The following is a 27,450-nucleotide window of genomic DNA, read 5'->3' as shown; positions in this document are numbered from 1 at the left end:
TAGTTCGGGGAGCTGATCCAGGCATTTACCTGCCCTAAACAGCCTCTGCCTTCTTCAGGTTGATGTCTTTGGCCGAGAGAAAAGTTCAAATGGGAGCAGTAGATGCAAGAGGGTTACCCTTGCCCACCCTGTCCCATGATGGTTGACCAGGAATATGCAAAATAAATTTCACAGTTTCAAAATCTAGAATTCCTAATACAAAGTTTGCTTTTTTAGTACAAGAAGTGGGTGCTGAATCACAGGGACACCTCAGTTTTAAAATGATGGGGACTATTCAAAAATTTTCCAGTCAGAGCCAGAGCATATTTATACCAGTACCCAGGAATATCAGATCATTGATAACACCTTAATGAGGATGAGGTGACCTGTTCAACTGAATTGAAATTTGTTATTGTGATCAGTTATTTAAATTTTTTTTTATCTTTTTTGGCGCTGATGGGATGAAACCCAGGGTCTCACACACAGCAGGCTCCACCACTGAGCCATACCCCAGCTCTGACAAGATGCTTTTTACCAGAGCTCCCAGACCAGCACAGTAGTACAGGTGGATAATCCCAACAACTCAGGAGGCTGAGACTGGAGGGCTCAAGTCAGCCTCAGCAACCTAACAAGGCCCTAAGCAAATTAGCCAGGCTCTGCCTCAAAATAAGAAAAGGCTGGGCCAGCAGCTCAGGAGGCCGAGACAGGAGGATTTTGAGTTCAAAGCTCAGCAAAATCAAGGTGCTAAGCAACTCAGTGAGACCCTGTCTCTAAATAACATATAAAATAGGGCTGGGGATGTGGCTCAGTGGTCAAGTGCCCCTGAGTTCAATCCCAGTACCCCACACACACACACCAAAGGCTAGGATGTGGCTCAATAACAAAGCACCTTGGGTTCTTTCCCCAATACTAAAAAAGAGCTCCCCAAACACCCTCTGTCCTATTGATGAAAACATTTAAGGAAGGATCTTTCTAGACTCAGAGCTAAGAGATGCATGAAGTTGTCTTATACATAGCCCAATGGGAGGTCCACCTGGGGCCGAGGCATGCTGTGTCATTTCTCAACAGTGGAAGATGAAGGGGGGGCCACCAGGAACCAGACCCCGGGCTGCCAAAACAAGCTTTTTTTAAATTTATTTTTTTTATTCATTACAAACTCTTAAGCTTCTGGGAGGAAGTCACCTCCACTTGAAATCCTTAGCTCAGGAGCCCCTTGTTGCTCTATTACCCACATTTATTAAAATTAAAATTTTATTAAAATTAAAATTCTTCAAGCAATTGATGATAAAAACCCCAGCCAACTCGTGTGTGTGTGTGTGTGTGTGTGTGTGTGTGTTGGGGAGGGGGAGATGGGGAGAGGAGGAAGAGAGCCGCAGAGACAGAGAGACAAAAAGATAGGGGAAAAACAATGAGTGAGTCTATTTGAAATCATTTTGAATTTTAATCATAGCAAATGTGTTTTAACAGTAGTCATAAAATCAACATTACCACATATACAAAGGACAAGACACCAGTTTGGCATACAAAAATACCATATATTAAAATTGGATTCATTGGAAAAACTCAGGACTGGCTAAGACACCATCTATAACAGAGAGAGCAAGCAAGAATGCTTTTAAGACATTCAGATTTATAAACAGCAGCTTGATATCCCCTTTACGAAGTCAATATTTGGCAACATTTGGACAATATTTTCTACGTGGCCCAGCAGCTCATTTATCTGTAGAGCAATTTGGCCCCTTAAAAGAAAAGCTCCTAAAATAAATAATCCACATAATTGTAAATAAAACATGTCAAGGACTGGTTAACAGCCTCCGGGCAGCATTAATCTAGCCATTTGTTACCCAGGGGCCCAGGGAACCCACCAGCAGAGCTCTCAGAAGGGAAGGTACCCTGGGCAGCAGTGTGACCACCGAGACCGAAACCAGCTTCCACACCTGTGACTGTCAAGTGAGACAAACACGGACAAGTGGCAGAAGGAATAAACATAATAAATGACAACCACCAGAACAGAAACCAAAACAGTCTTCAACCAACTTTCCCAACAGTAGTAAGATTCTCAAGGAGGTTAAGTTACTCTCGGAAGTAAGATACTCAGGTCAGGAGAGAGCCACAGACTCAGCAATGCCTTCCACAGTTCAGAAGATTTGAGTTTGCATTGAATCAGCCACCAAGTCTAGAGCAGATCTGTACTGTCCAGAGTACTGATCACCCAACCTGAGAGTATTGTAGAGGATGGCAGGAAAAATGGGGCCTCCCTGGAGCCTCTCATCAGCTGAGCATGGGTTCATCTTCAACTAAAGAGAACCGCAGAGACAGAGAGACAAAAAGATAGGGGGGGAAAAAAACTGAATTCGGAGTCCACGCTATAATGGCAGCTTGTGCTTAACCAAGTTATCCCAGTTGTCCTAAGCTGGTCTCTGCCACGACTGACCTTCAGTGCCCATTTCTTGTTTTGCAGTTATCTGTATTACAGATTTTCCCTCCTTTGTGAAGTATTTTCTCCCTCGCTGAGCATATCTACCTATCCCTTGATACAGACCCAAGGCCTTCTCTACCTAGCCCAAGGAGGGTCCACTTAATAGTTGGGTTCTCTCCCAGCCAATCCAGCACAGTGTAAGATAACAGCAACTGTCCCCTCACTACTTAGAGATATATCAACTTCTCCTGTAGGGGGCATTTGTCACATCTCTCCCTTTTTACATCCCATGCTCTCTCTCTACCATACCCAATCACCTCCTTCTGGATTCTCAAAAAGTAAAAGTCAAATTGAAAACTAAACATCCCTCTTGTTAGATTAACCCAATAACACACACCTCAGGGAGATTATAGACTTTCCCATGGACTCCTTGCCCCACATCTCATGGTGATGAATTCAGAACAGTGGTTTGGAAGAACAGGGACAGATAAAAAGAAAAAAATTCCTGCAAAAACAAAGAACAGGTATACCATGGGAGATCTCAGGAAGCCCCTCGGTACTTGGCTATAATTATTGATTGTCCCTAAAAGTATCATAATATGAATGGTATCAAAACCCTTAGATTAGAATAAAATTCAGTGAACATGTGTTTTCAAGCACCACTACATCATAAGTAAGATTTACACAGTGGGATATCCCAGGCAGTTGACTCCAGAAAAATCAAAAGATCATTGGCCAGACAGAGCAAGGAAACTTGTGCAGAAATGGGAGCCACACTGTAGAAGTTCAGGAGCAATGGTGCGCCGTCCTGACCCCTCAAGCAGAGCCAAAACGTAAGCTCTCTAAGAGACAGAAATTAAAATGCCCCACTTGCTTATGTCCATCAGTGACCAATGGCTTTCCAACAAAATAAATGTAGTAGAACCCAACTTTTCAAATATTCTGAGAAGTCTGAAGAGCTTACTCCCAAAGGTAATTGGTTTGACATGAGTGCAGCTGATAGCAATTGTTAAGAAATTAACATCTAAATTCAATACTGTATAATTCACGAATTGGGAAATATGACTAACAGTGGTTTACTTTATCTCCAATCACAGCTAAACTGTGTATTTGTGTGTGTATGTGTAGCAAAATCCAGCAACGGATCATCATTGCTCTTAAAACAGAGTACTTTCAAAAGAGTCAGGAATTAATTTGGTGACCTCATTCTTTGGAATTTCTGGTTTGGTAAGGATTACCTTCTGGGTGTTGTTTTACTGAGAATGGTGGAAATGTCAAGGAATGGCTTCTCCACTGAGGTCAAGGATGACAGATAGATTGGCTGACACTTCTGTGTGGGAACAAAATGCTGCCTAGTTAGCAGCATCATTTCTCTAAAGGAAAGATGGAAATCACAGTCTTTTGTGTGTCATTCCTCACCCAACAATGACCTTTGGGCTCCCAACTTAAAAGTATAGAGAATAACTTACATTTTGACAAAAATTTAAAAACAAAATTCTAGAGCTGAAAAAAAAAAAAAAGTCTTGCCCACTGGCAAGTTCTAGAATTAAAAAAAAATATATTTTTTTTCCTACATTAAAGCAAATGCATTTGACTTGCATTACATTTTGGACACAATGAAAATCCAACTAACCAATTTTAACAGATTTTCTTTTTCTTTTTTAATTTTTGGTGATACTGGAAATTGAACCCAGGAGTATTCTGGCACTGAGCCACGCCCCAGCTCTTTTCATCTTTGAGATGGAGCCTCCCTAAGTTGTTCAGGGTGGCCTTGAATTTGCAATCATCTGCCTTAGCCTCCCAGGTAGCTGGAATTATAGGCAAGCACCACAGTGTCTGGCTATGGCACAGATTTTCAAATAAAGGAGTGGAAACTCTTCAAATCAAAATCTGGACCAGAATAATAGCATGCTACCAGTAAAAGTCTGATCTTTATATGAAAATATATCTCAAACTGAATTTTCTGTTTCCTTTGACTCACTTTAAAAGCAATTCTAGGGTTAGGGATGTAGCTCAGTGGTGCAGGGCCTGATCCTGGGTTCAATCCCCAGGACCACAAAGAAAAAAGAAAAAAAAAATCAATTCTAGTAGCTTTAATAATCTTCCAGTCTTTAAATTCTATTGGGCAATGTTTTGTTTTTTTACCCTAAAATAGATTTTTAAAAAGTGACTTTGTGCAAAGCTTCAAATCTTAAATTCTTTTAGTGATAGCTAAAACAAGAGACACTAAAACACTGCCAAATCCCACTCTAAAAATAGTACCTGCGTTTTCGTCTGGCATTTGACAAATGATGCCTACATATGCCATACCAAATACAATGACAAGCTGGCAGACTTCAAGGGCAACAAAACCATTCTGAACACCAAAAACACGCTTGCTCTTAGATCTCACACCTGACGAACGCAGCAATGAAGTGTGGGTAAGATACTGAAAGTGAAGAAGGATTTCATTAGGCTTATTTTTTCCTGTAACATTTACTCTTTGGCCACAAGACCCTAAACACAATTTCACAGGACAGATCATGCACAGCTTGCAAGTCAAACGTTTTACAGCTACTGTCTAACTACTATTTTTGGACAATAGATTCACATGCAGCTAATGGTCCCAGAAAAGGGGCTTAATAAAACACTCTTTAAGCTTCACTGATGATTCCTTGGTCCAAAATATCTAATAACTCCAAAGGGCAACCAATGAGTTCTCACTGTTATACTTGGGATCACACACTTCTTAAGCCCAGAAAGGATTTTTTTTTTTTTTTGTGCCAAATGCTTGTTACTAGCCCACAAATTCTCTCTGGTCTGTTAGAAACACCTTGATGCCATGAGCCAATATGGTAGCCACTAGTCACATGGGGCTCTATTTTAAATTGTTTAAAATTAAATAAAATTTAAAGATATGTTCTTTAGTCATATTATCCGCATTTGAATTGTCAGTCATTGTGGACAGTGGCTATTTTACTGGACAACACCCATTATGGAACATTTCCATCATTCCAGAATGTTCCACAGAATGGCACTGATCTAGAAAACTGTAAGGGCTACACCAGTGCACAGCTGAAACTCCAAGGGGCCACTCTGTAAGCCACGCACAATATTAAACTTACATTTTAAAAGAAAATACCTTAGAGCCTTCTGATCAAAAAATGTGATTGGAACTCAGAACCAATTTGCCTTTTCATCAAAATTTGTGCCCCAAGTCATTATACAAAATTTTTTCAAAGACAATGTTTTTTGGTGGCATACTTAGCTCTACTAAACATATTAAAGCATTCTCTTGCTTATGTCAAGATCATTAATAAAGATGAAAACACATGCTGCTTATAGTTTACTATTTACACAACACTCATTGTTCTTTACACATGGGGGTGGACCAATGTTTTGCAATTTTTAAAACTCAGATAATATGGTCAGATAGTTTCTTTTAAATGTCTATCCTCTTCCCTAACCCTAAACTTTTTTTATTTTCCAGAGAGGTAGCTAACTAAAATGAAGAAACTATAAAACAACACTTTTAAAGCAGTAGTTGAGATAATAAAGGGTCTCCATCAACCCCGACTAGAAGCTCAGCCAGATAGACACGGCGATGGATCTAGAAAGAAGCAAGAGGGACAGCAATGCACAGTTCTCATCCCCCTTTGCTGCAGAATTACGAGTCTCCACACTCCTCTCTGAGCCGCCCTGGGCTCATCTACAACACGAAACCATCGGAGGCTGTTTTCAGCTCTTCCTGGGCTTTCCAGTTGTGCCATTTCACTGGTATGCAACTATGAATTCCGGCCTCTGTGTCGCTGGGCTTTTGTCACAAGGGATGTATAAGTTATTAGTGTTGTGGGTAAATTTCAGAAGAGACCAGAGTAATGGCTTGCCAGATAACATCAAAACATCATTAAGCCTGGAAAAATTCTATCTAGCAGGCTAAGAAATCTCTTTGCCTCTTCTCCTCCCTGACCCCCACTCATGAGCCCAAGAGCGCGCGCGCACACACACACACACACACACTCAAAAGCACATCCTAATAAGGAGGTGTGCAACCTGCAAGCAGAATCCATTTAAACAATTTAAATAATGTTCTACCTACATCAGTAAGATTTACACACAAAAAATTCCGATTTGGGTGATTATTGTTAAGTTTTAAGGTCAAGAATCTACCAGAGAGCTAATTAATTTTGCACTGCTTAATTGCAGTTCTAGCACAGGATTGTTTGTAAGTAAAAGTTCTGTGGACATTTTTACTTTACAGCTTTGCACTAAGAAACACAGGACACTATCACCACACACATTAGTGTCTATATATAACCTACTAAACAAGTAGAACTCTATCACATACTACACTACAGGTCAGTCATTTCATACTGTACATAAATGTATGCAGATATCGCTCAAAAAATTAATTTGAATATGACATGGCTTAAAATTACAAAGGTAAAGTCCATTTTAAATGCATCATTTTAAATGCAACATTTCTGTCATTTTTTTTTCCTCCAAGAGAAATAGAAATTAGGTCAGACATGCATTACAGCAGCCTGGGAGTTTGAGAAATTGACACTAACCCAACAGCATTTTATGTTATGTAATAGAGGATAGTATTCAGCTAATATGATACCTAAATTATTAATACAAAATAAATCCTAGATTATTTGTTGTATAATGCCCAATAGCTTGTACAATAAAATGGCATTTTAACCTAATTTCTAGTTTGAGCTTTCAAACACATTTTCTAAAGGTCTTACGACAAATTTGAAAGATCTGAAAAGACCAGAGTTCCTATTTTTATATTGAATTCTCATGCCAATTAGGTGTTAGCTTTGTATTCTAGTTATTAATTCTTGTTTTATTTCACATGAACTCCATCACTTTAGAATGCATATTTTGTGCTGCTTGAAGATAATAGTTAGCATATAAATAAATAAAGTTGTCTTGATCTTACAGGGCTTCTTTCTAGCCTTCCTTTTTGGAACCAGTCATTGCTTTTCTGTCCCTATTTCTCCCCACCCCTACCCTTCCCACCATTTTCCGGGAGTCATTTATACCTAAAAACATATATTTGAGTGGAGTTCTTGACACATACCACCACTTGCTTCCTGAATTCCATAAAAGGAATTACAAGAGAACTATAACATTTACAGCTATTTCTACATGCACACAAACCCAGAGATGAGAATTTATTGTTTAATCCAGCAGTTCTTTCTTTATGAACATCTATAAACCATTACACATTTAAGAACACTTACATTAGGAATGTGAATTGTAAGTCTACCTTGCCATTTCTCTCAATAAAAAACATATTTTGAAACACAGAAGATTTTCTTGCTTACACCAACAAGAGGAAACTGGAATTCAAAAAGGTCTAATGCTCAAGGAACAGCATCTTTCAAAAAAATAATTGTGGACTGCCTTTTGAAATGCCCATCAGTTTTGCCATTGCTAACAACAAGTGTGGCTTTTATAATACTCCAGAACTAGGAGAAAAGTCAAACTTTTGTTACTCTCCATTTGTGCCTTAAAAAATACAGGACTTAAACACAGAGCAGAGGGGTGAGTATTGGGGTGTCGCGTAGGGGACGTCTCATTGGGAGGATCGAGGTGCCCACCGTTTCAGATACTTGACTTCTTCATGCCCACGAGGTCTTAATCCTGGGGTTCTTCTGAAAAGACTCAAAAACCTGAGGTAAATCAAATCACACACACACACACATATACACACAAATACACAATATTTACATTTTAAATTCTTATTTTGTGAGATGGCTTGAGAAAAACTGGCATACAGGTTTCCTGCGGGATTAGGCATTTCTCATTATTTCTTGGTTTATTGCTTCCCTGGCGGGCTTTCAGCTTAATAAACATGTAGCAAGCTCTAATCACAAGTGAAGAAAAATGAAGGTACATGACAAAACACAACACACTGGAGACACTTGTTCAAATATTTTCTCCAAAAACAAAAACGACTATCCATTTCACTTATTTTGATTTGGGGTTCCATTCAAAATGTATATATATATATAAAAAAATCTTAGCAACTAGATGAAGACTGGGTTCCATTAAAAAAAAAAAAAAAGAGCAAAGAAGCCTGCAGTGTATGTCTTCACTGAATTTTTTTACATGGATTCAAGATTTAATTCTACTTGTATACACAGCATCTTTATTTTCATCTACCGCATTTAGAGATCACATGGTATGCACATGTACGGTTTAAGGTCTAAGTAGAGTATGTCTATCTCATAACATGATCTTGAAAACTCATAAATCACAGCCCATTTAGTTCATGATTATGAGGATGCATGCAATCATCTTCAAAGCCGTTGCCATCCACACTCAGAACAATTCACCTGGCATCTTGTAGAGACCTCACCTTCCTCCCTTGGCATCTGTCTTCAGGTGAATCAAGTGGCAACCCAGAGGCCAGCGCTCAGCACCAAATGGTCAGTGTCGCCCCCCATCTTCTCGCTGGGATCCCGTCACCAACACCTACTCAACCCCTAAGTTGACACCCACAAGAGCCTTCCCTGCACCCCGCCTCAGCCACAGGATATCACAGTGAAGCGCTTAGAAATGCAAGACATGTTGTGGAGCACGATGCCCAGGAGGAAGACCAAGACACAGGCCACCAGGATGACAGTGCACACGCCCGACCAGGTGGAGCTTTTCACCACGCCCCGCCTGTCCGGCTCCTCGGCCACTGCCTCCTGCGGAGCCCCGCCTTGCAGCGGCTGCTGTTCCGCAGGGATGGTCACCACCGTGACGGACTTCTGCTGGCTCCCGGGGAGCAGGCGGCAGCCCATGTCTCCGGGCAGCAGTGTGCGCTCCTTGGAGATGGGCAAGGGCAGCATGTAGCACCCATTGCTAGGAAGTTTGATGAAGACCGGGGTGTGCTCGGAGGTGTGCGGAATGGCAATGACGGCCAGGACCTCGGGGTCATCGGGCAGCTGCGACACGGAGAAGCCAGGGGGCAGCTTGGTGATGCCGCGGCACCAGGGGCACCTCACGTCCTTCTGGCTCGTCCTCATCTGCTGGAGGCACACCGAACAGCAGGTGTGTTTGCAATCCAGCAGCTTGGGCCTCCGCCGGGGGCTGTAGTAGTTGAAGCAGATCTGACATTCCAGCAGCGAATCCTGGGACAGCGTCTCCATGGTGGACCGTGAGCAGCAGGGGCAGCGCCAAGACCAAGGGCAAGGAGCCGGTACTCGGAGGCCTCCACTCTGCCTTTCCAGTGCCGCTGAGGGAGCTCACAGGCATCTAGCATTCATGGGCGTGTTCATTTCTGAGGGAGATAAACAACGCAAACGAATTAATTCATTCAATAACTTGTCCATAGAGTTAGAAGATTTACACCACAGCCCTGAGGTCTTGATCCTGGGTCAAAAGCATAAAATGTCCCCACAGGTGAGACCATAGGATTCCTATAGTGCTCAGTGGAAGGTGATGGAATGTTCTCAGGCAGCACGTCACAACAAACACACCCATTCCCAAAGAAATGCACCTTGGACAGGTGTAGACTATGCACTCTTATTTCACAAAGGAGGAATCTGTTTTTCCATTTTGCGCATCTCAGCAGAGCGTGGGTCATTCTAAATGACACCGGAGAAACTCTAGCTTCTGGTGTGTTGGTAGCATTTTCTAGAAGTAAACTTCTTTGTTTAGATCCTCCAACCTTCTTTTTTCTGCCTCTACTTACCCTGCTGTAAGTATTAACTGCCAGTTTCAGGTAACTTCACAAATCTAGGTGCTCTGCCAACCTAGCTAGCTTACCTAGGGAGGACTGTTTCTTTCGGGCAGGTAATTAAAACGACGCCAAGGGCTGAAGCACAAAAATGCACCTTTTCATCTTTTCCAGAGATAAGATCAATTGGTTTTAAGACACAAAAAGAGAACAAAACACAAAACAACAGAACTAGGGCAGCAGTGACCCTGAAGGCAGTGGGGGTCACAAAGGCACTCTAATTCCAAAATAGCACTAATATTTTCCAATCAAATCTTCTAATGTAGGTGTTTAGGCCTGCACCAAGAAACATGATTAAAAGCCAATGCTTTTTTTTTTTTTCCTTTTTCTTTTTAAAGCAGTGCTGAGGGTCAAATTTAGGGCCTTATGCATGCTAAGCCAGTGATCTACTATTTGGCTACACCCCTAGCCCCTAAAAGCAATACTATCCAGCTATTTGGGAAGTTGAGGCTGGAGAATTGCAAGTTCGAGGCCAGCCTGGGCAACTTTTCAAGACCTTGTCTCACAATATAAAATAAAAAGGGTTGGAATGTATGGAATGTAGCTCAGTGATAGAACACCCTTGGATTCAATCCCCAGTACTGCCCAAAACAAAACAACATGGTGCTACAAAAGAGCTGGAGGAATTGGAGGAATCAGGGATGTCTCAGTGAAAAACCTGGTTATAGATAAGAGTCAGACATGTAAAATCAAAGACAGGCTATTTTCAGGTTAAGAAATCAGCATGAGCAAAGAAAAGAATGTCAGCAATTATAAAATTATTTCTCTTTTCTAGGTGTGACATTGGCTAGGGGATATTTTCTAATCTGAGAATCACTTACAGATGTTCTCTAAGAGTTTTATAGCTTTAGCTCTTCCATCTTTGACAGATGCCTTTGAAAGAAAGTTCTCAGAGAGCCTATGTATACTCTTCCCTAGACCCAGCCAAATAGCAGACCCCACAGGGAAAGGTGAATGAGCTAATCAGGTATGTCTATACCTCTCCCCATAGACTGGAGACCATAGCCAGACTCAAAGGCCAGGCCAAAGATTTGGGAGTTTATAGTGGGCAATGGGAAAACACCAGAAAGATAAAGAATAGGAGAACAATCCATTCAAGGCAGATTGGGAAGACCTGGTAGCAGGCTACTCTGTGTTAGAGGTTAATAGGATGAGGAGGTAGAAAGTGAGAAGAGGCCTAGGAGGGGTCAGGCAGTGCACTGCTATTAAGGTCACAGGGGAAAGAAGTCGAGGTACAGTCTTGACAGGATCATGGTGTCACTGAAAGAATCAGATCATGCAAGGAGGGAGCAGAATCAAGGAACACTTTTTTAAATCTTTTAAAATAGAGGAACTGAGGCAAAGAGGGGCAGAGGAGGCAAGAGAAGGTGCTTGAAGCCGAATGGCCTGGTCTGGTCTGGGCAGTCCAGCAGGGTGACCTCTAGCCATAGGTGCAAGAGGAAATCTGCACAGAGAGCTTAGGAAGCAGGATGTGTAGGATGGCTGCAGTAAGAAATGCAAATGGAAGTAGAGATCCCAATGTGTGGGTAGGATACCTCTAACTTTATACCCACTAAAATGTTGTTAATCTTGCTCTTATCTCTCCTTAGTGTTAAAGTCTACCGATGGGGATCCGGCCATAACATCACAGATGAGATGGGAAATGCGTATGTGGAGAAGAATTGACCACTTTGAACTATGGAGGAAGAAACAACAAAACTGGAGTGGCTTTGGTCTCTGGCACATCCTAACTCTGGCACCAACGCAAGTCACCCCACTTATCCGAACCTACTTCCTCACTGGCCAACCAGGGATGATGGAGTCACGGCTGAAGGTCAAGTGACTTCACCTACCATTTGCACAGTGGGCTGTGTGCTTTGCCCAGAGGCGATTCCTGGCCATGTAAGAGCTGCCATTTTGAACAGCTCAGAGGAGGAAGGCAAGTGCTCCTCTTGGCTCTGCTCCAAGACCTGCCGTACCATCGTTCTTCAACAAAACCAATGTGTGATTTTATTCATGAATTTACCCTCAAAGTAATGTTCACTTAATTTGTGTTAAGCTCATTTAAAATTAGATTCTACTACCCAATTTCCAACTCTATCCCAGTATGTTCTAGGCCTTATGGTGCAGGCTGAACACAAAAGCAGAATGGGAAACACAGTTCCTATTTTCGATGTTCGGCCACATAAAGCCACTTTGACAGCAGCCTCTGATTTATACACTGATGTGTTCTATATTAAGCAGCCTGAACTGCATTCCAGTTTATTTTCTGGAGCATAATTAGTAGTGATGATGATTAGTTAGGTAAAGAGAAGAAAATTTATGAGGCTATGGCCCGAAGGAAATGATGAATCACTCTTTCTCCTCTTTCATCACAGCCTCGAAAGACGCAAGTCAACAACTGAAGGAGGGGAGAGGAAACAAGGCCACTGAGGCCGGGGAAGAAATCCAGAGTTCTTTGTCAAGTGTTTAGACATAAGCCCATCCTGGAGACTGCCTTAGGAACCCGTGTTTGGTGTCGCTTTTCCCCAAGAGCAAAATGGGATACTCAAATAAAATACTCATTAAATTTTAAAAGGAAAGAGTACTTTGATAGAATGTAGATGTATAGGCCAAAATATTGGAACAAGTTTTAAATGTCACTTCGATTTATTTTTCAAAAGAACCTAAAGGAAAGATCAAAGGGAAAAATAGTCCCAAAAAATGAGGAACAGTGGCTAAGGAAGGGCATTAAAAAAAAAAAAAAAGTTACAGCTTACAAGGTAGAACTTATTTCCAAACATATCTTCATAAAACACTATTTAGTTACACAAATATTATCCATTACACAGCCAGTGGGTGAGCTGAAGGGTGTGTGTGCTGCCATTGTTTTGGGATCGTGGATATTTGGTGCTTTGGCCACTTTACAACATCAACATGTTTTTATAAAATGAAATTTCTTTTTCTGATCTATAAAACTATATGCATCTTTATAAAGTGTGGGTGTGGTAAAGTGCTTCTGTGAATTTAGTGGGTGGTAAAATAGCAAAGGTCTCCAACAATGAATTTTTATGGTACCAGTTGCTTTCAGAAGTGCAGACATAGGAGCCTGCAGATAAAAAGGTGATGAAATAAACAATCCAAATAGGCTTATTCTGCTTGTATTCTTAAGAATCTTCCTACATTCCTTAACCATGGGATTAATTAGGAGCCTACTCGTGGAGCCGTAGCATGATCTGATATCGATTCCATCTGGTGACGTTGGGTGGTTCCATCAGATGGTCTATGCAAGAACCTTAAACTTAATGATTGTGTTCAAAATTAAGAGATTAAACTCAGCACTTGCTTTTCTTTTTCTATTGAAATAGGGTGACTTGTTGATACAGGCCACTGCTTAATTCTTAAAGAAAATATAACTATTTGAAGTGACATTAAACAAAACAACTATAATTCCATTTCATCTGGTATGTCAGCTGGTAAGACCACTGAGTTACACTGGATCTCACCAAAACTCCAATAAGTGGCAAGAATGAAGATGGCTTGGTGACAGGTGTGTCACCGACTTCTGGTTCTCTGGTAGCGAGAGCAGTCCTTCTGGACACAACTGTCACGTCTGTGCATTGCAAACTTGGTGCAACCACTGTCCTTGCTTTAATGGAGCCAGGCAGTGGGTGCCTGGATGCCGACAAATCACAACCGAGAATCCCACTGACCCAAGCTCCAGTCTTTGTACTGTTTCCTCCTGTGAGCATTCTGGATTGCTGTATTTGATGAAGCCAAAAATATGGAAAGTGAAAAGAGTCATTTAAATGTCTTGGATGTTAACAATTGAGGAAGTTGCCTGGCCTTGGTAGTAGAGCAGGCAGGTGGGACAGAGAGTAAACTGTTGAACAGGAAGAAAGTAAGTGGTTGAACAGGAAGAAAGCAAGAGACCAGCTACAATGACAAGGTCACTTTAGGGACTCAGCACACAACCAAAGACCTGGCCCAGCCTGGTGACCATCCCTGCCTGTAGGTGTCACAGAGCCAAGGGCATTGTGCCAAAGGGCACACCATGGTGCTTGCCAAATCTGTCACTGAGAAACCTACCTACCAAGCAGCCACAGTCACCAGAGAGAAGTTCCTTATTCAGCTTTAGGCATATTTCACTAAAGTTAGCAAAAGATGAATACATTTGACACATCCATAGTTTGATGTTGCATATTGAAAATCAAAGTATATTGGAATTGAGACAGTTTTAGGAATTTTAGCTATATTTCAGTATTGCAATAAGTGATGATAACCACCTGGTTTGTTTGTTGAACAACCAATATTATTAGAAACAGGAGATAAGAATAACTCTCAAATAGACAGGTTACCATAAGCAAACTGAGTCTGGACTAGATGGTCTCCCATAAAGTACCTTCTAGTAAAAATACCACATGACACACTGCCAGGTTTCCAACTGCATGACAGCACTGCTCGGTTGCTTGTTCTATGCTTCTTACACCTGATGGATAATTTACAATATTTTCTATTAATGATCTTGCAAGCATGTGTGTCTACAAATGAGCTGGAGATTGCACATCTAAACTATTTAAATGGGAGCCAGTTTGCATTAGAAACTTCCTCCTTTATGTCTTTGGTTTAATGAATACATCTAGCTAGAGCTAACTCACAGAAACAGTCACAGCTTCAATTTTCAGAAACAGTAAAAGCGATGTCATGTCTAATCAATGCCCTTCCTGGATCAAGCAAGATGGCCCTATCACCCAAACTTGTTACCAGATGTGGGTGGTCCCACTTTCCCTTCCAAAGATACTCAGTGGCACTGGGCTCATGCAGGAGGCCAAGGTCACTCTGGCAGCCACCAGTCACACTGCTTTACCTTCACTTGCTCTGTCATCCAGCAATGGCCAAGAAAAAGTTGCTGATGGTCATGAAGTAAGGAAGAGCTGTAAAAGACTGTCAGAGGATCAGAGGCTCCCCGGAGAGAGGGAGTGATAAAAGATGCCGCAGACAGAGCAAATGAAAAATAGCCAACACCCTGACTGCTAGAATCCTGAGTGGAGTTGGAGTGACAGACAAGTCAGGCACACTGGTACCCGTAAAGCCAAAAAGATGGAAAACAAACAAAAACCACAAGTCTTACTGATGGTTGATGGTCAATGGTCGATGGTCAATGGTCGGACACCTACTAAGGTAAAACGCGTAGAGGTAGGGACACAAATATTTACTGGGAACCCACCATGTGCCAAGCATTAGTCAAGACACTGGGGATGCTGTGGCAAACCAGAGTTCCTGCCCTCAATCAGCCTGGACATACATCCTGAAAGGAAGAATTCTATCAAAAGATCCACAGGAAAGAAGGAAGGGTAGGCAAAGCCCTGACAAGAGACTCTCCTTCATGTGTATACAATGGTCACATAAAGGGACTGGCCAGAACCACTAAGCAAAGAACTGTCACTGCCTGTCAGAGCCAGAAAGGACCCTGGACCCCAAGGGCCACAAGCTGGCCCACTGTTTCTTTCTACTCCAGAGCCACTGGAGAGCCAAGTTGGAGGGAAGGACACTGGCATTTCCTCTATTTGGTCAGCATCACTGCTGATCTGATCAGCATCACTCCAGGCTGCAAGGCTGCTCCGAGCCCACGGACCCAAGGATGCAGGAGTTTGGGGTACATGTCAAGGCAAGGTGTGAGGACAGCCCAAGTCCCAGGATGCACGTTAAGCCATCGACGGAGGTTAAGTCCATGACAAGGGCTGCAAGACCTCCTGGGGCAAGCCTCTCTCTGCTGCCCACCTTGGTGGCCCCTACTCTTCATGAGAGGATAAGGGACCTCCAAAGGCCACAAACTTCCTGTATGTAAATTTATACTTGTATAAAGGAAGCCACCCATGTGCATTCCCAACTCCTGGTTTTTTATCCAACTATAAATTCCAGAAAAAATGGAAACCTTATGTCAATTTTTTTTTTAAAACGATTTCCTCATTGTATTGAGGGAACAATCGATATGCTAGCATGCTGTGCTCTAAGTTCCAATGTTCAGAAGGTTAGGTGTGTGAAAGGTGTTTTCATCTTATGGTGGGTTTATTGGGACATAATCCACTGTAAGCCAAGGAGCCTGCATACTCAACTGTGCCAAAATGAGAAAGCAAGTCACAGGTGATGTCCAGGGACCAGAAGGGCTGGCTGTGTTCTGCAGAGTCGCTCAGAACTCAGAGCTGGGGTGAAGATTAAGCTGAAGGCACTTGAGAGTCAATAGATGTGGAAAGAAGCCTTGTTGGAGTTTCCCTTGTCTGACTAACAGCTGAAACTTCTGAGAAATCAGGCTGCCATAAATTCCCACTGCAGGGCAAGTCTATCCCCAGGAGACAGACAGATCAAGGGTAAACACGCTATAAATCCCTCTGGGGGAGTTTCATGCCCAGGAAGAAGACAGCACATCACACATTATCACACACACGCTTATCTCTCATTTGTACACCTAGAAACCCATCTGTCTTTCCTAAATATATCTAATTGTCCTCCCATAGAAGCCTTTTCTCTCTCTTTCCTTTTCCCTACTAAACTAGGTATTTAATTCCCCTGTTCCAGACAACCCTTTGAGTTTCTCATGACTGAGCACATGTTGCATGCCTAAATAAACATTTTCTTGAATAATTTTTTTTTAATCACTTTAATTCACAAGCCCCGGAAACTAAACCTAAGACTGTATAAGAACTTTTTTTCTTTCCTCCTGCAATTCCAATAGAACTATATTTACAAAAACAGGTCCTAGATCTATATCATTTCCCACTCATCCTTCCCCTGTTGCTTAGATTCAGTATATTACTCTGGACATATCTACCCCCAAATCAATTCATTCTAACAATAGTTACCTGAGTTTCATGTCAAACTACAAAACCCAGAGTATTCTCATAATTATTTTGCATTCTATTTTGGAGATAACAAAGCTTACAGATGCAACATTATGAGCAAAAAACATTAACAATGACCATCATTCTCCTGTCCCACTGTATTGAGTCTTCCAGAGATAGTACCAATAGGATATGTGGACAGATATATGAGAGGGAAGTTATTAGGGAATTGGTTCATGTCATTCTGGTGGCTGAGAAGTCCCACAATAGGCCACCTGCAGGCTAGAGACCCTGGGATGCTGGTAGCATGGCTCAATGTAAGTCCTAGGGCCTGAGAACCCAGGTTGTTGGTGATGTAAGTCCTACGGTCCAAAGGCCAGGGAGCCTGGACTTCTGATGAGTTAGGCTGGAGAAGAGTGTGTTCCAGAGCTGGAGAGTGGGAGGGGGTGGGAACAATTCACCTGCCTGTGTTCTATCTGGGCTACTGGCCGAAAGGATGATGCCCACTTCACTGAGGGCAGGCTGCCCTTCTACTCTACAGACTCCTGCTATCCTCCTCTGGAAATGCCCTCAGAGACACACCTAAAATAATGCTTACCAAATTTCTATATATTCCTTAACCCAGTCAAGTTGACACCTAAAATTAACCACCACACCCACCAACAGCAAAAACTAATACCATTAGTGAGAAAACAGACACAATTGCAAACTTCATATTTAGAAATGCAAATTTATTACTTGAACAAAATGGGGAATAATAGATAGCTTCAGATTAAAAGGCAACTCCCCATGTGATAGAATTTCACAAAGACATGACAAATTCCTCCACATGTGGACACAATTCCTGGTCCCTTTGCAGTTTTGGTACTCTGCAACCATAATGTAGCTGAACAAATCTAGATTCGTCCAGGTTCATCTCAGCTCTACACAGCAGTATTTTATGTGGGTCCACCTTTACCATCTCAGTAACTATAATCTCAAGAGCCAACTCCCTAATAACTTACCTCTCATGTATCTGTATCTGCATCTCTGGAGAACTCCATGACATGGACTGTCCCTGAAAGCTCATGTGTTAAAGGCTTCATTTGCCAATATAGCCATGTTCAGAGGTGGGGACTTGGGGAAGCAATTGGATTATGAGGACTGACCTCAGGGGGGTTAATCCACTGAGGAATTCACAGCTAAATGGATTATTGGGAAGTGATGGAAACTATAGGAGGTGGAACAAGTTGGAGGAAGTAGGACCTTGGGGACATGCTCTTGGGGACTATATCTTGTCCCCAGTCCTTTCCTGCTCTTTCTTGTAATTTCCCTGCCCTCATGAAGGAAGTAGCTTTGCTGTGTCCCACCCCCTCCACCATGGTGTTCTGCCTCACCACAGGCACACAGCAAAGGGGTCAAGTGACTATAGACTGAAACCATGAGCAAAGTCAATCTCTCCTCCTCTAAGTTGAATTTCTCAGATATTTTGTCATAACAACAAAAAGCTGACTACCACAGAATAACCCAGTGGGACAATGTGTAAAACTCCCCAACACATTGAGTACTCCTTCAAAGTGCTAAAGAACATGTCTGATTTATGACAAGTAGAGCTCCACTCATTTGAGGTACCCTAAGGTAGAAGGAGATGCAGGGAGGGAAAGTCTCAGTTCAACTAAAAAACAGCCAGGTGCAGTGCCCATGCCTGTGATCCCAGTGACTCAGGAGGCTGAGGCAGGATGGTTGCAAGTTGGAGCCCACTGTGGGCAATTTAGTGAGACCCTGTCTCAAGATAAAATAAAAAATAATAATAATAATAATAGGCTATGGATGTAGCTCAATGGCAGAGTATATGCAAGGCCCTGGATTCAATCCCCATTACTTCAAAAATAAAACAAAACAAAACACTCCTCCCCCACACAAAAAGTAAAAACCACCCCCTTAATTGTTGAGACTCATTTACTTTCACCCATTAATTATTTGTGTGTGTGTGTGTGTTCCTTCCTGTTAACCAAAGAACATTCTATATTAAACAGTCGAAAAGAATGACAAATTAAACACCTGGTAGGTTTTACAGATATCTCTTTAAATAAGCCTATTCAAAAGCCATTCTTAAGATTATTTTCTTTGAGTGGAGAGTGTTTATTGCTGCAATCTCCTTACCTACCCTCAATATCGGTGATTCATCGCACGAGTTAAGACTCACACTGAAGTTGCAAAGAATTCCTAAAGGCATCGGTACTAAAATTAAGCACCTCGGGGAGTCAGCTGTCAGTTCGCTCATTACTTCTGCTTTTTCTTACTTCCAGCTGCAGTAACTCAATGAGGGTTGATTTTCCATTTAGGCAAAGTAAGAAGGAAAGAAAAAAGTACAAACCTCAAAACTAGATATTGAACAGTGGTGCAAACAAATGCCATCCACCATTAATTCATCTTTCCTGACAATAAATCCAAAAGATTTTCTCTTTTTGCTTTCATAAATGAAATTTAAGTCAACCCTGACAAAGTTGATCAACAATAAAACACATATTTTAAGTATAGAGTTTTGACAAATGTACTCACCTGGGTAACCCTGCAGTCAAGATTTTCCACCATCCCAAAACTTTCCCTGGGCCCTGGCTAGTCCATCCATCCTTCCTGCCCTGCCCCCCCGCCCTTTCTGGACACTGCTCTGTTCCATCTTTGCATTTTTTATATTTAAAACCAACCCATAGGATTGGCTTAGGGGGAAATGGTAATATTCTTGTGTACTTCTTAGGTGTCCTAGCACCATGTTTTGGGAAACAATCAAGTTCACATTCATGTTTCCCAGAGAAAACCTTCAGTAACAAATAACTTATAGCTTATACTACAATAGGATTAATAAATTCATTCAAATATGTATATCCTTCTAGGTCTAGGGGATATAAAGAGGAAAAGATGGGGCCCTGCCTTGCTAAGTCCAGTTGAGAATACGGGCAACCAGGCCAGACACAGGGACAACCACAGCACAGAGTGACTGGGCTTCAGGCAGGAGTGGCAGGTGAACGAGGTGTGATTGGGGAAACCAAGAAAGGCTTTCCATGGAACAAGCTGCTGGTTAGCTCCAAAGAGACTCCGCAGAGGAAAAGGCAGAGCCCAAGGTGAGGCAGTGCAGAGCCTGTGACCTCCCGTGAGTGACTCGCATGGCTCTTTAAAAGGGTGATAGGAATGACAGCGCCCACCTCAAGGGTGGCTAAGACTGCCCTGAGTCAACATGGGGGAAGCCCAGGGACAGCACCAGGCACCTGTTTAGCTCTGCTTGGAAATATCACTATCAGATGAGGGGGCATGAGGAAGTTGGTCTGCACAGCAGGGCGGAGCAGCCCTAAACAGTCAACTCAGCACAGCCCCTGCAGAAGCAGACACAGGAAGAGACAGGGTCAAGGTCTGACCCTGGCCACACTGCTTAAAAGCAGGACTGGACAACAGGGCCAGCCCCAGGGCCAAAAGGGCACTTGTCCTTCCCATTCTGGTCCCAAGGATACAGCAGCCTTCCCTGCAGGCTGGGATGGGTGAGGTCACTAGATGCCATCAGGAGCAGAGAGCAAAACAAGACCCAAAGGAGGGCAGAGAGATTGAGAGACAGGAGAACAGGCAGAGGACAAGAGAGAGCAGGAGGAATGCCTCCTCGTTCCCACCCCATGAAGGGAGGCTGAGAAAGGGAGAGGCCGCAGGAGACGGGGCCAGAGGCCTAAGTTCTCATTTGGGGGGAGAAGTGGGAATCTCAGGAATGGGGGAGAACAGATAACCCCCTACCCCAACCTCCTACTTCAGAGTTTGGATTTCATTCCATGAGCAATAGGGCTTATGAAGACTTCAGAGGAGAGATCATCATCATCATCAGTTTGAAGTGTACAATTCAGTGGCATTAAGCAAACTCAATGTGCAATCCTCATCACTATTTCCAGAATTTTTTTCAACCCAAACAGACAAATGACAACCTTGTAGTCATTCAACATTAACCCCCCCTTTTCACTGCCCTCCACCCTTGCTAATCTTTGTCTTTGTTCCTATGAACTGAGAATTCTAGATACCTCATAAAAGTAAAATTATATGCTATTTGTCCTTTAATTTCTTTCAAATACTTGTGTGACTTATTTCATGAAGCATGCATGTCCTTAGGGTCTGCTCATGTTGGAACATATATTGAAACTTCCCTCCTTTTTGACAACTCAGTAATATTTAATTGTATATTATTTTTCTAAAACTCCTCTGGCAGAAGGGAGAAGGAAGGGGAGAGCTGGGTAAGGCTGGAATAAAGGAACGGAGATGGAGGAAGGGAGAAGAACAATCAAGAGGGTTGGAAACTGGGTAGAAATAGAGAAGAGTGAAGGTGGAATGGGGAAGGATTCTTTGCTTGGCCAAACCTTAGGCAGGTTTTTGAATTTTCTCCTCAGTCCACCTGTGTAGTTCCTTGTAACAGCCACTCTTAATAAAGAACTCGGCTAAGTCAGTGTAGCAAGAATCCCCCACCCGCTGTTAGTGCCATCTTAGCAATATTCTATATTCCAATTTATGAGCACAGAGAACTTTTTCCATTTACTTGGGTCTTTTAAAATTTCATTCACTATTTTGTGGTTTTCAGTGTATAAATCTTGTACAAGTAAGTTATTCTCTTTTATGCTACAGTGAATGAAATGCTTTACTGATTTCATTTTTGGAATATTTAGTCTAAGTACATAAAAATATAACTGATATTGGTACATTAATCTTGAACTTTACAACTCTGCTAATCTAATGTTTTTCAATTATTCAGGAGTGTAAAGATAATTTTGGATTTGTACAAGTAGAAAATTCCATGTTATTATTCCAAATATGGAGATATTTCCTAAATACACAAGTATGTACGTACTATTTAACTAAAATATAAAATAGGTTTTTATACTACAGAATATTTATTTGTGCTAAGCTAGTAGTTTTAGTTAAAGCAACTGATAAGTCTTCTTTGTGTTTGATTTACTGTTGTTTTTCAGTACTGGGGATTGAGCCCAGGGTCAAGAACATGCTAGGCAATCTATATCATTGAGCTACATCCCCAGTCCTTTTTTAAATTTTTCCAAGTTTGAACAGGGTCTCACAAAGTTGCCCAAGCTACCCTTGGACCTGCAATTCTCCTGCCTCAGCCTCTTAAATAGCTGGGATTACAGGTGTGTGTCACCATACCCGTTAACTGATCTTATTTGGTAAATACTGCTCTCCAATTCAGTAACACAGAGTTATTTCCCAAATTGCCAGGCACATTCTTTCAAATTAATCCTATTTAATATACCAAAAACTTACTGTAGCACTTCAACTTTCATTTTATGAAAAAAAAAAAAATTCCATGATTTACCTTTCTCAGAATAGTTGCAAAATGTATCTTACATTTTAATATATATTTTTTAACATATATTTTTTAAATTACCCAGATTCTGCCTTTGGGTTTATAAGACAGCCTGACTTAATCATCATGTATCTTCTAAATAGAAAATAATTAAAATAGAGTTTTTGTAGGCTAGCAAATAAAACTGATGGAATTTTAGAAGCCACTCTATTTAGAACCCACCTCCAGTAGACCTTGCCAGACAAAAAGCATGTGTTTTCAATCACCAAGTTATTATTGGTGATGATACATTTTGCCACTCAGCACATCATGACCTCTCGTCCCCAAGGAGGCACTGCTGTAAGCCTTGCCAGTATATGGTCATCTTATGAGAGCCCAGGAAAGCATGGTAAACCCACATCTGCCTAATTCAGACACTTGACAGAGCAGGAGACATGGGAAGCACCCATGAAACCACTGTGCTTTAGGCTTCCTGTGGTTCCTAATTCTTTGGCTTCTACTAAAACTCACTGACTTTTACCAACAAAGAATTATCTCCTTACATTACACATCTTCTGACAGCTTTCATAGAACTGTTTGCAATAATAGGAGTAAGACAACAAATACAGATTTAAGTAGGAACCTATTTCTCCTAAACCATTAGCTTATGTAGGTCACAAGAATCAGCTTAAATTGGTTTATTGAGACAGCGAGTGTATTTCAAAAATAATCTCCAATGCTCTCAAGTTATGGAGTAACTTGAAACAAGGTCAAATTTAACCTACATGAGGAGGTGGGAGGAGACAGCACAGCCACAAAGAAATTCAAATCCAAGGGGATTCAGTGTCCCACTGCCAGGCTACAAACCCAATTCCAGCATCATCAAGAACTTCGTCCTTCCAATGGTCATTCTAATTGTCACATCTCCTGTTTCTTGGTCTGAACACACACAGGAACACGAACACACACACACACACACACACACACACACACACACCACAGTTTCCTGAGGAAGTGGTTCTAGAGCTAACATAACTGACCCTGAGGGCTGTCCGCCTTGTCTGTTTCTCTTTTGCTGATGGGAAACATTTCCAGAGCTCAGGGCCAAAGAGACTATGCATTTCCAAAATGTCATCTATTCCTGAAGCTGGATTATAATAAGCAGATAAAGAGACAAAAACACTGTGACCACAATATGGGGTACATGGGCATGCAGAGGAAGGGAAGGAATTAGCTCTCAGTACACCTGTCATGCAATTATGGCTTTAGAGCCACATAAATGTTTTACATATCAGAAAATAATAAGTCGAAAAGGATGAAGAAAATAAAACTCTAAAATGAAACACAAGTAGAAACAAGTCACTGACCTCAATTTGACTAAGAACCACATTCAAGTAATTCTTAACCTAAGAACTCTGCACACCCTTCAGGAGATACAGTTTTCTTAAATAACAATAAAAACTGCAAAGCAACTTGAATTTTGCTTGCTTTGTTGTTGGTATTGGTACCAATGCTACTACAGTACTTCTAAATTAATTTTATATATGTTATATGCTAAAACAAGCAGTTTTATATTGATGTTGTCAGGGAATAAGGTTTTCTCACTGTGGCAGGAAGGAATAAAAAAATATATTAAAATGAGGGAAAGTGACACAGAACACAGTTGTATTGAATTTAAATTGGAACCACTGTATCACACTCATCCAGGGTGAATTTCTTGATGTGATAGTAGTGTTGTGTTCATGCAGAGGAATGTCCCTGTTCTCAGGACACAGGCTAAAGGTATTCTAAGGTGAAGGGTCATGACATTTGCAAACAGACAAATATGTGAAAATTGTGTCTGTCTTTCTACTTTATTCTAGAGATTTGAAGTTTTTCAAAGTTGAACAAATGTACTACAGACTCATCTGCATCTCCACATAATACGTCTTCATACAGATCTCCATTCCACCTGCTCAGTTATTCCCTATTTCCAAGATTCTAGGTGGGAGAAAGCCTCCATTCAGGATTAGCAAGTTTCTCCAGCTTCCAGAAAATCCTACAGCCCTTTCGGCAACGTGTGAGGACCCACAAACACGAAGGTCCCTGACTCAGTGCTTCGTGATTCATTTTCTATTTTGCACAAGCATGGTGCCTAGCAGGGGTCCTGGTCTATGACATCCAAATGCACTCTGTCCTCCAGACTTTGAGGGATAGACACACAAGGTCCTTGGGGACCTGGCTCTGAGAGTTACCAACTCCCACGCCTGTCCCTGACTCCAGTGTCCCCTCTGGGGCTGGCTGCTTACCTTTGTTCCCTTTCCTTGAAGAAACACATACTCTGTTTGTCCCAAAGGCTTCCCTCCCACTCTGCACAGTTAGAGACCCCGCACCTGCTCACACACACCATTTCCTCAGCCCTTTGTTGGCCCCCCTATTAAAATGATTCCAAGCTGTGTCCTAAAGACTGGTTCATTCATGTGTCTCCCATGCCCAGATTGTTTCCTCTGGAGCAGGAAACACATGTTCTCTACCTTTGTGAGCCGCAGTATCTAAGCACGTGCTAGGCATGCATGTCCTTAGTGAATTAAGTTGATTGGAAACACAAATGGTCCTATAATTCAACTTCAGGCTCCTCTTGGGGATTTTCATTTGCATTGGCATGTTCAAGGGACCCCAACAGCAACAGCTAAAGACTTTAAGGATCAGTCTCATAACTGAAGACCAAACCAAACCATAACCAAAGAGAAGTAATTCATTTTCACATTTTGGACCTATACTTGGGGTCAGTCAGAGTTTTCATGGGCATTAGCTGAAACCAATCTCAGAAAATTGAGATGAAATGAAATAGACCTCAGTAGAGTTTAAAGCAGCCTCCCTCTAGAATGCTCATATGGTGTGGAAATCCTTCCAAAGCCCCTGCCCTCCCCTGCCCAACATATCCACAGATAGCCATAGCGTGTCCCCAGATGAAACTAAAATTCATGACTAGGAAGAGACAAAAGAGCTGCCATTTACCACGATGGCACTGGAGAGTCCCCAAAGTGCAGCTCACACAGATGGACACACATTTGCAGTACAAAGCCCACTCAAGACCCAGTATTTGCCTCCACATTCTGACCTATCAAGTCTTAGCCCAGCAACTTGAACTTCTTGACTCCCACTCACTCCCTCCTTTGGTGGACTGAGGCTCCTTCACCGTGAAGTGACCACTTCCTCTCTGTTCTCTCATCCTGGTCTACTGGAAACTGCATCTCTGCTAAGGATATCAGGGACTGACAATTACTCACATCTTCCTTACACTCCTGCAATCCCAGATGAACTCTGCCATCATCTTCTACTTCAAGAAGCATAATGACTACCCATCGATATCACTTTGTTGCAAAATAAACAACTCAGCCCCACCTTTGCCAGAACCATTTGTTAGTAAGCTGCAGACCCAAGGTCTCATTCTCCCTTGTAAGCTCTAAGTATTTCTACATAACTGTAATCCAACCATTAAGATCAGGAAATCAACCTTGGCATACTACCACAGTCCCCATCCAAATTTCAACAGTGGTCCTTCCAATCATGCATGGGTTAATAATAGTCCGTGGTGCATTTACCTGTCACATTTTATATAGCTTCTTCAAATCCTTGACTCTCATAACCTTGACAGTTCAAAATGACCAGTTATTTCATAGAGTATCTCTCAATTTGAGTTCGTCCATGAACAGATTTGAGTTACATTTTGTTTGGTGGGGATTACAGAAGTGATGCTGTAGTCGCCCCCCCACTGCCCACTCCAGCAAATGGCTACATTACATTAAATATGACACAAGTATCTCCCTGATTTCTCCCCATCTTTGTATTCAATGAGTATTTTGTGGAGTAACACCCTAAGCTGTGTAAACATAAATATCCTATTGCTCAAATTTTCATCCACTCCTTTTAATACTGTCAAACTTCTTCCCTGAATTATTATAACTACGGGTGATAGAAAAATGATTTTTTATATAAGTGAAGTAAGCCAATCAAAAAAAAAATGCCTAACATTTCCTCTGATTTAAGGATGCTGATTCATAATGTGGTGATGGGGGGAAGGATTAGATGAACTCTAGATAGGGCAAAGGGGAGAAAGGGAAGGGAGGGGGCGTGGGGGTAGGAAAGATGGTGGAATAAGATGGACATCATTACCCTAGTATGTGTATGAAGACACAAATGGTGTGACTCTACTTTGTGTACAACCATAGATATAAAAAACTGTGCTCTATATATGTAATATGAATTGTAATGCATTCTGCTGTCATATATAACAAAATTTTTTTAAATGTTTTTTTTTAAAGTATCTTTTCTTCTACATTTAATAGCTGGCATTTGTTTATAAGTAGAGCCTTCTTATTTCTTTCTTATTTATTTCTAGTGGCATGGACTCACAATGTCACATTCTTCAGTGAGTTCCAACCTATTACGGCTTATTATTTGCTTTGATGCAAAGAGAGAGCCACGTTTGCCCAGAAGAAACACCTGTGCAAGCTGGCCCCTGTGCCCCTCTGACACGTCTGTCCTTGTCCTTCTTTGAGCACTTTCTTACCTTATGGCACAAAGAACAAAGATTTCAGGCTCATCTTGTGCTTCAGCCTTTCCCAGGCCCAGAACCAGCTATTTCTCCAAGGAGTCCTGGCTCTTTTTAATGAAAAATGTCATTTGAATAGCAAGATCTGGGTAATAAAAGTACTCAAAGCCATTGAGTCTCACGGCTCCTAGGCCTGCAGGGAATATGGCTAGGAAATACATGTAACCCCTGAGCTCCTCTGGAACGTCTACTGTGGTCAGAGTGCTTGTATCCACCCCAAATTCACATGTTGAAATCTCATCCAAAGTGACGGCATTAGGAGAGGAGGCCTTTGGGAGGTGATTATATCATTAGGGATCAGCCCTCAGGAATGGGGACTAGCCCTCATGAATGGGATCAGTACTTTAATAATAATATTTTTTTAAAAATCCCAGGGGATTATTATTTTAAATATTTTTTTTTAAAAAAAATCACATCCCCCATGTGACAATGAGCAGGTGGTATCTACAAACCAGGTAACAGGCCTCCACCAGACACTGAATCTGTCAGTGCTTTGTTAATAGAGTTCCCAGCCTCCAGAACCGTGAGAAATAAATTTTTGTTTATAAGCCATCTAGTCTCTGCCATTTTGTTATAGCAGCCCAAGCAGATTAAGACAATGTCCAAAGATTTGCTCTCATGAAGCAGGCAAGCCTAAAC

At 41.7% G+C, this 27,450-nt stretch overlaps 1 protein-coding gene across 2 annotated transcripts in view; it reads right to left on the bottom strand.

Annotated features, from left to right (window-relative positions):
- Positions 1–1,396: 1,396 nt before the first annotated feature.
- The window catches only part of Rnf152 (ring finger protein 152), a 70,538-nt gene continuing 44,484 nt past the window's right edge, over positions 1,397–27,450 (bottom strand). For both annotated transcript variants that reach the window (XM_071602695.1, XM_071602694.1), the window contains one exon: positions 1,397–9,659. In XM_071602695.1, the coding sequence (XP_071458796.1) occupies positions 8,917–9,528 (612 nt within the window). In that variant the 5' untranslated portion in view covers positions 9,529–9,659 and the 3' untranslated portion in view covers positions 1,397–8,916. The remainder of the gene's footprint in view (positions 9,660–27,450) is intronic.

The sequence above is a fragment of the Marmota flaviventris genome, chromosome 16, assembly GCF_047511675.1.
Source record: "Marmota flaviventris isolate mMarFla1 chromosome 16, mMarFla1.hap1, whole genome shotgun sequence".
Taxonomy (NCBI): domain Eukaryota; kingdom Metazoa; phylum Chordata; class Mammalia; order Rodentia; family Sciuridae; genus Marmota; species Marmota flaviventris.
Note: the sequence above shows the minus strand (reverse complement) of the source record. Positions and strands in the feature narration are given on the sequence as shown.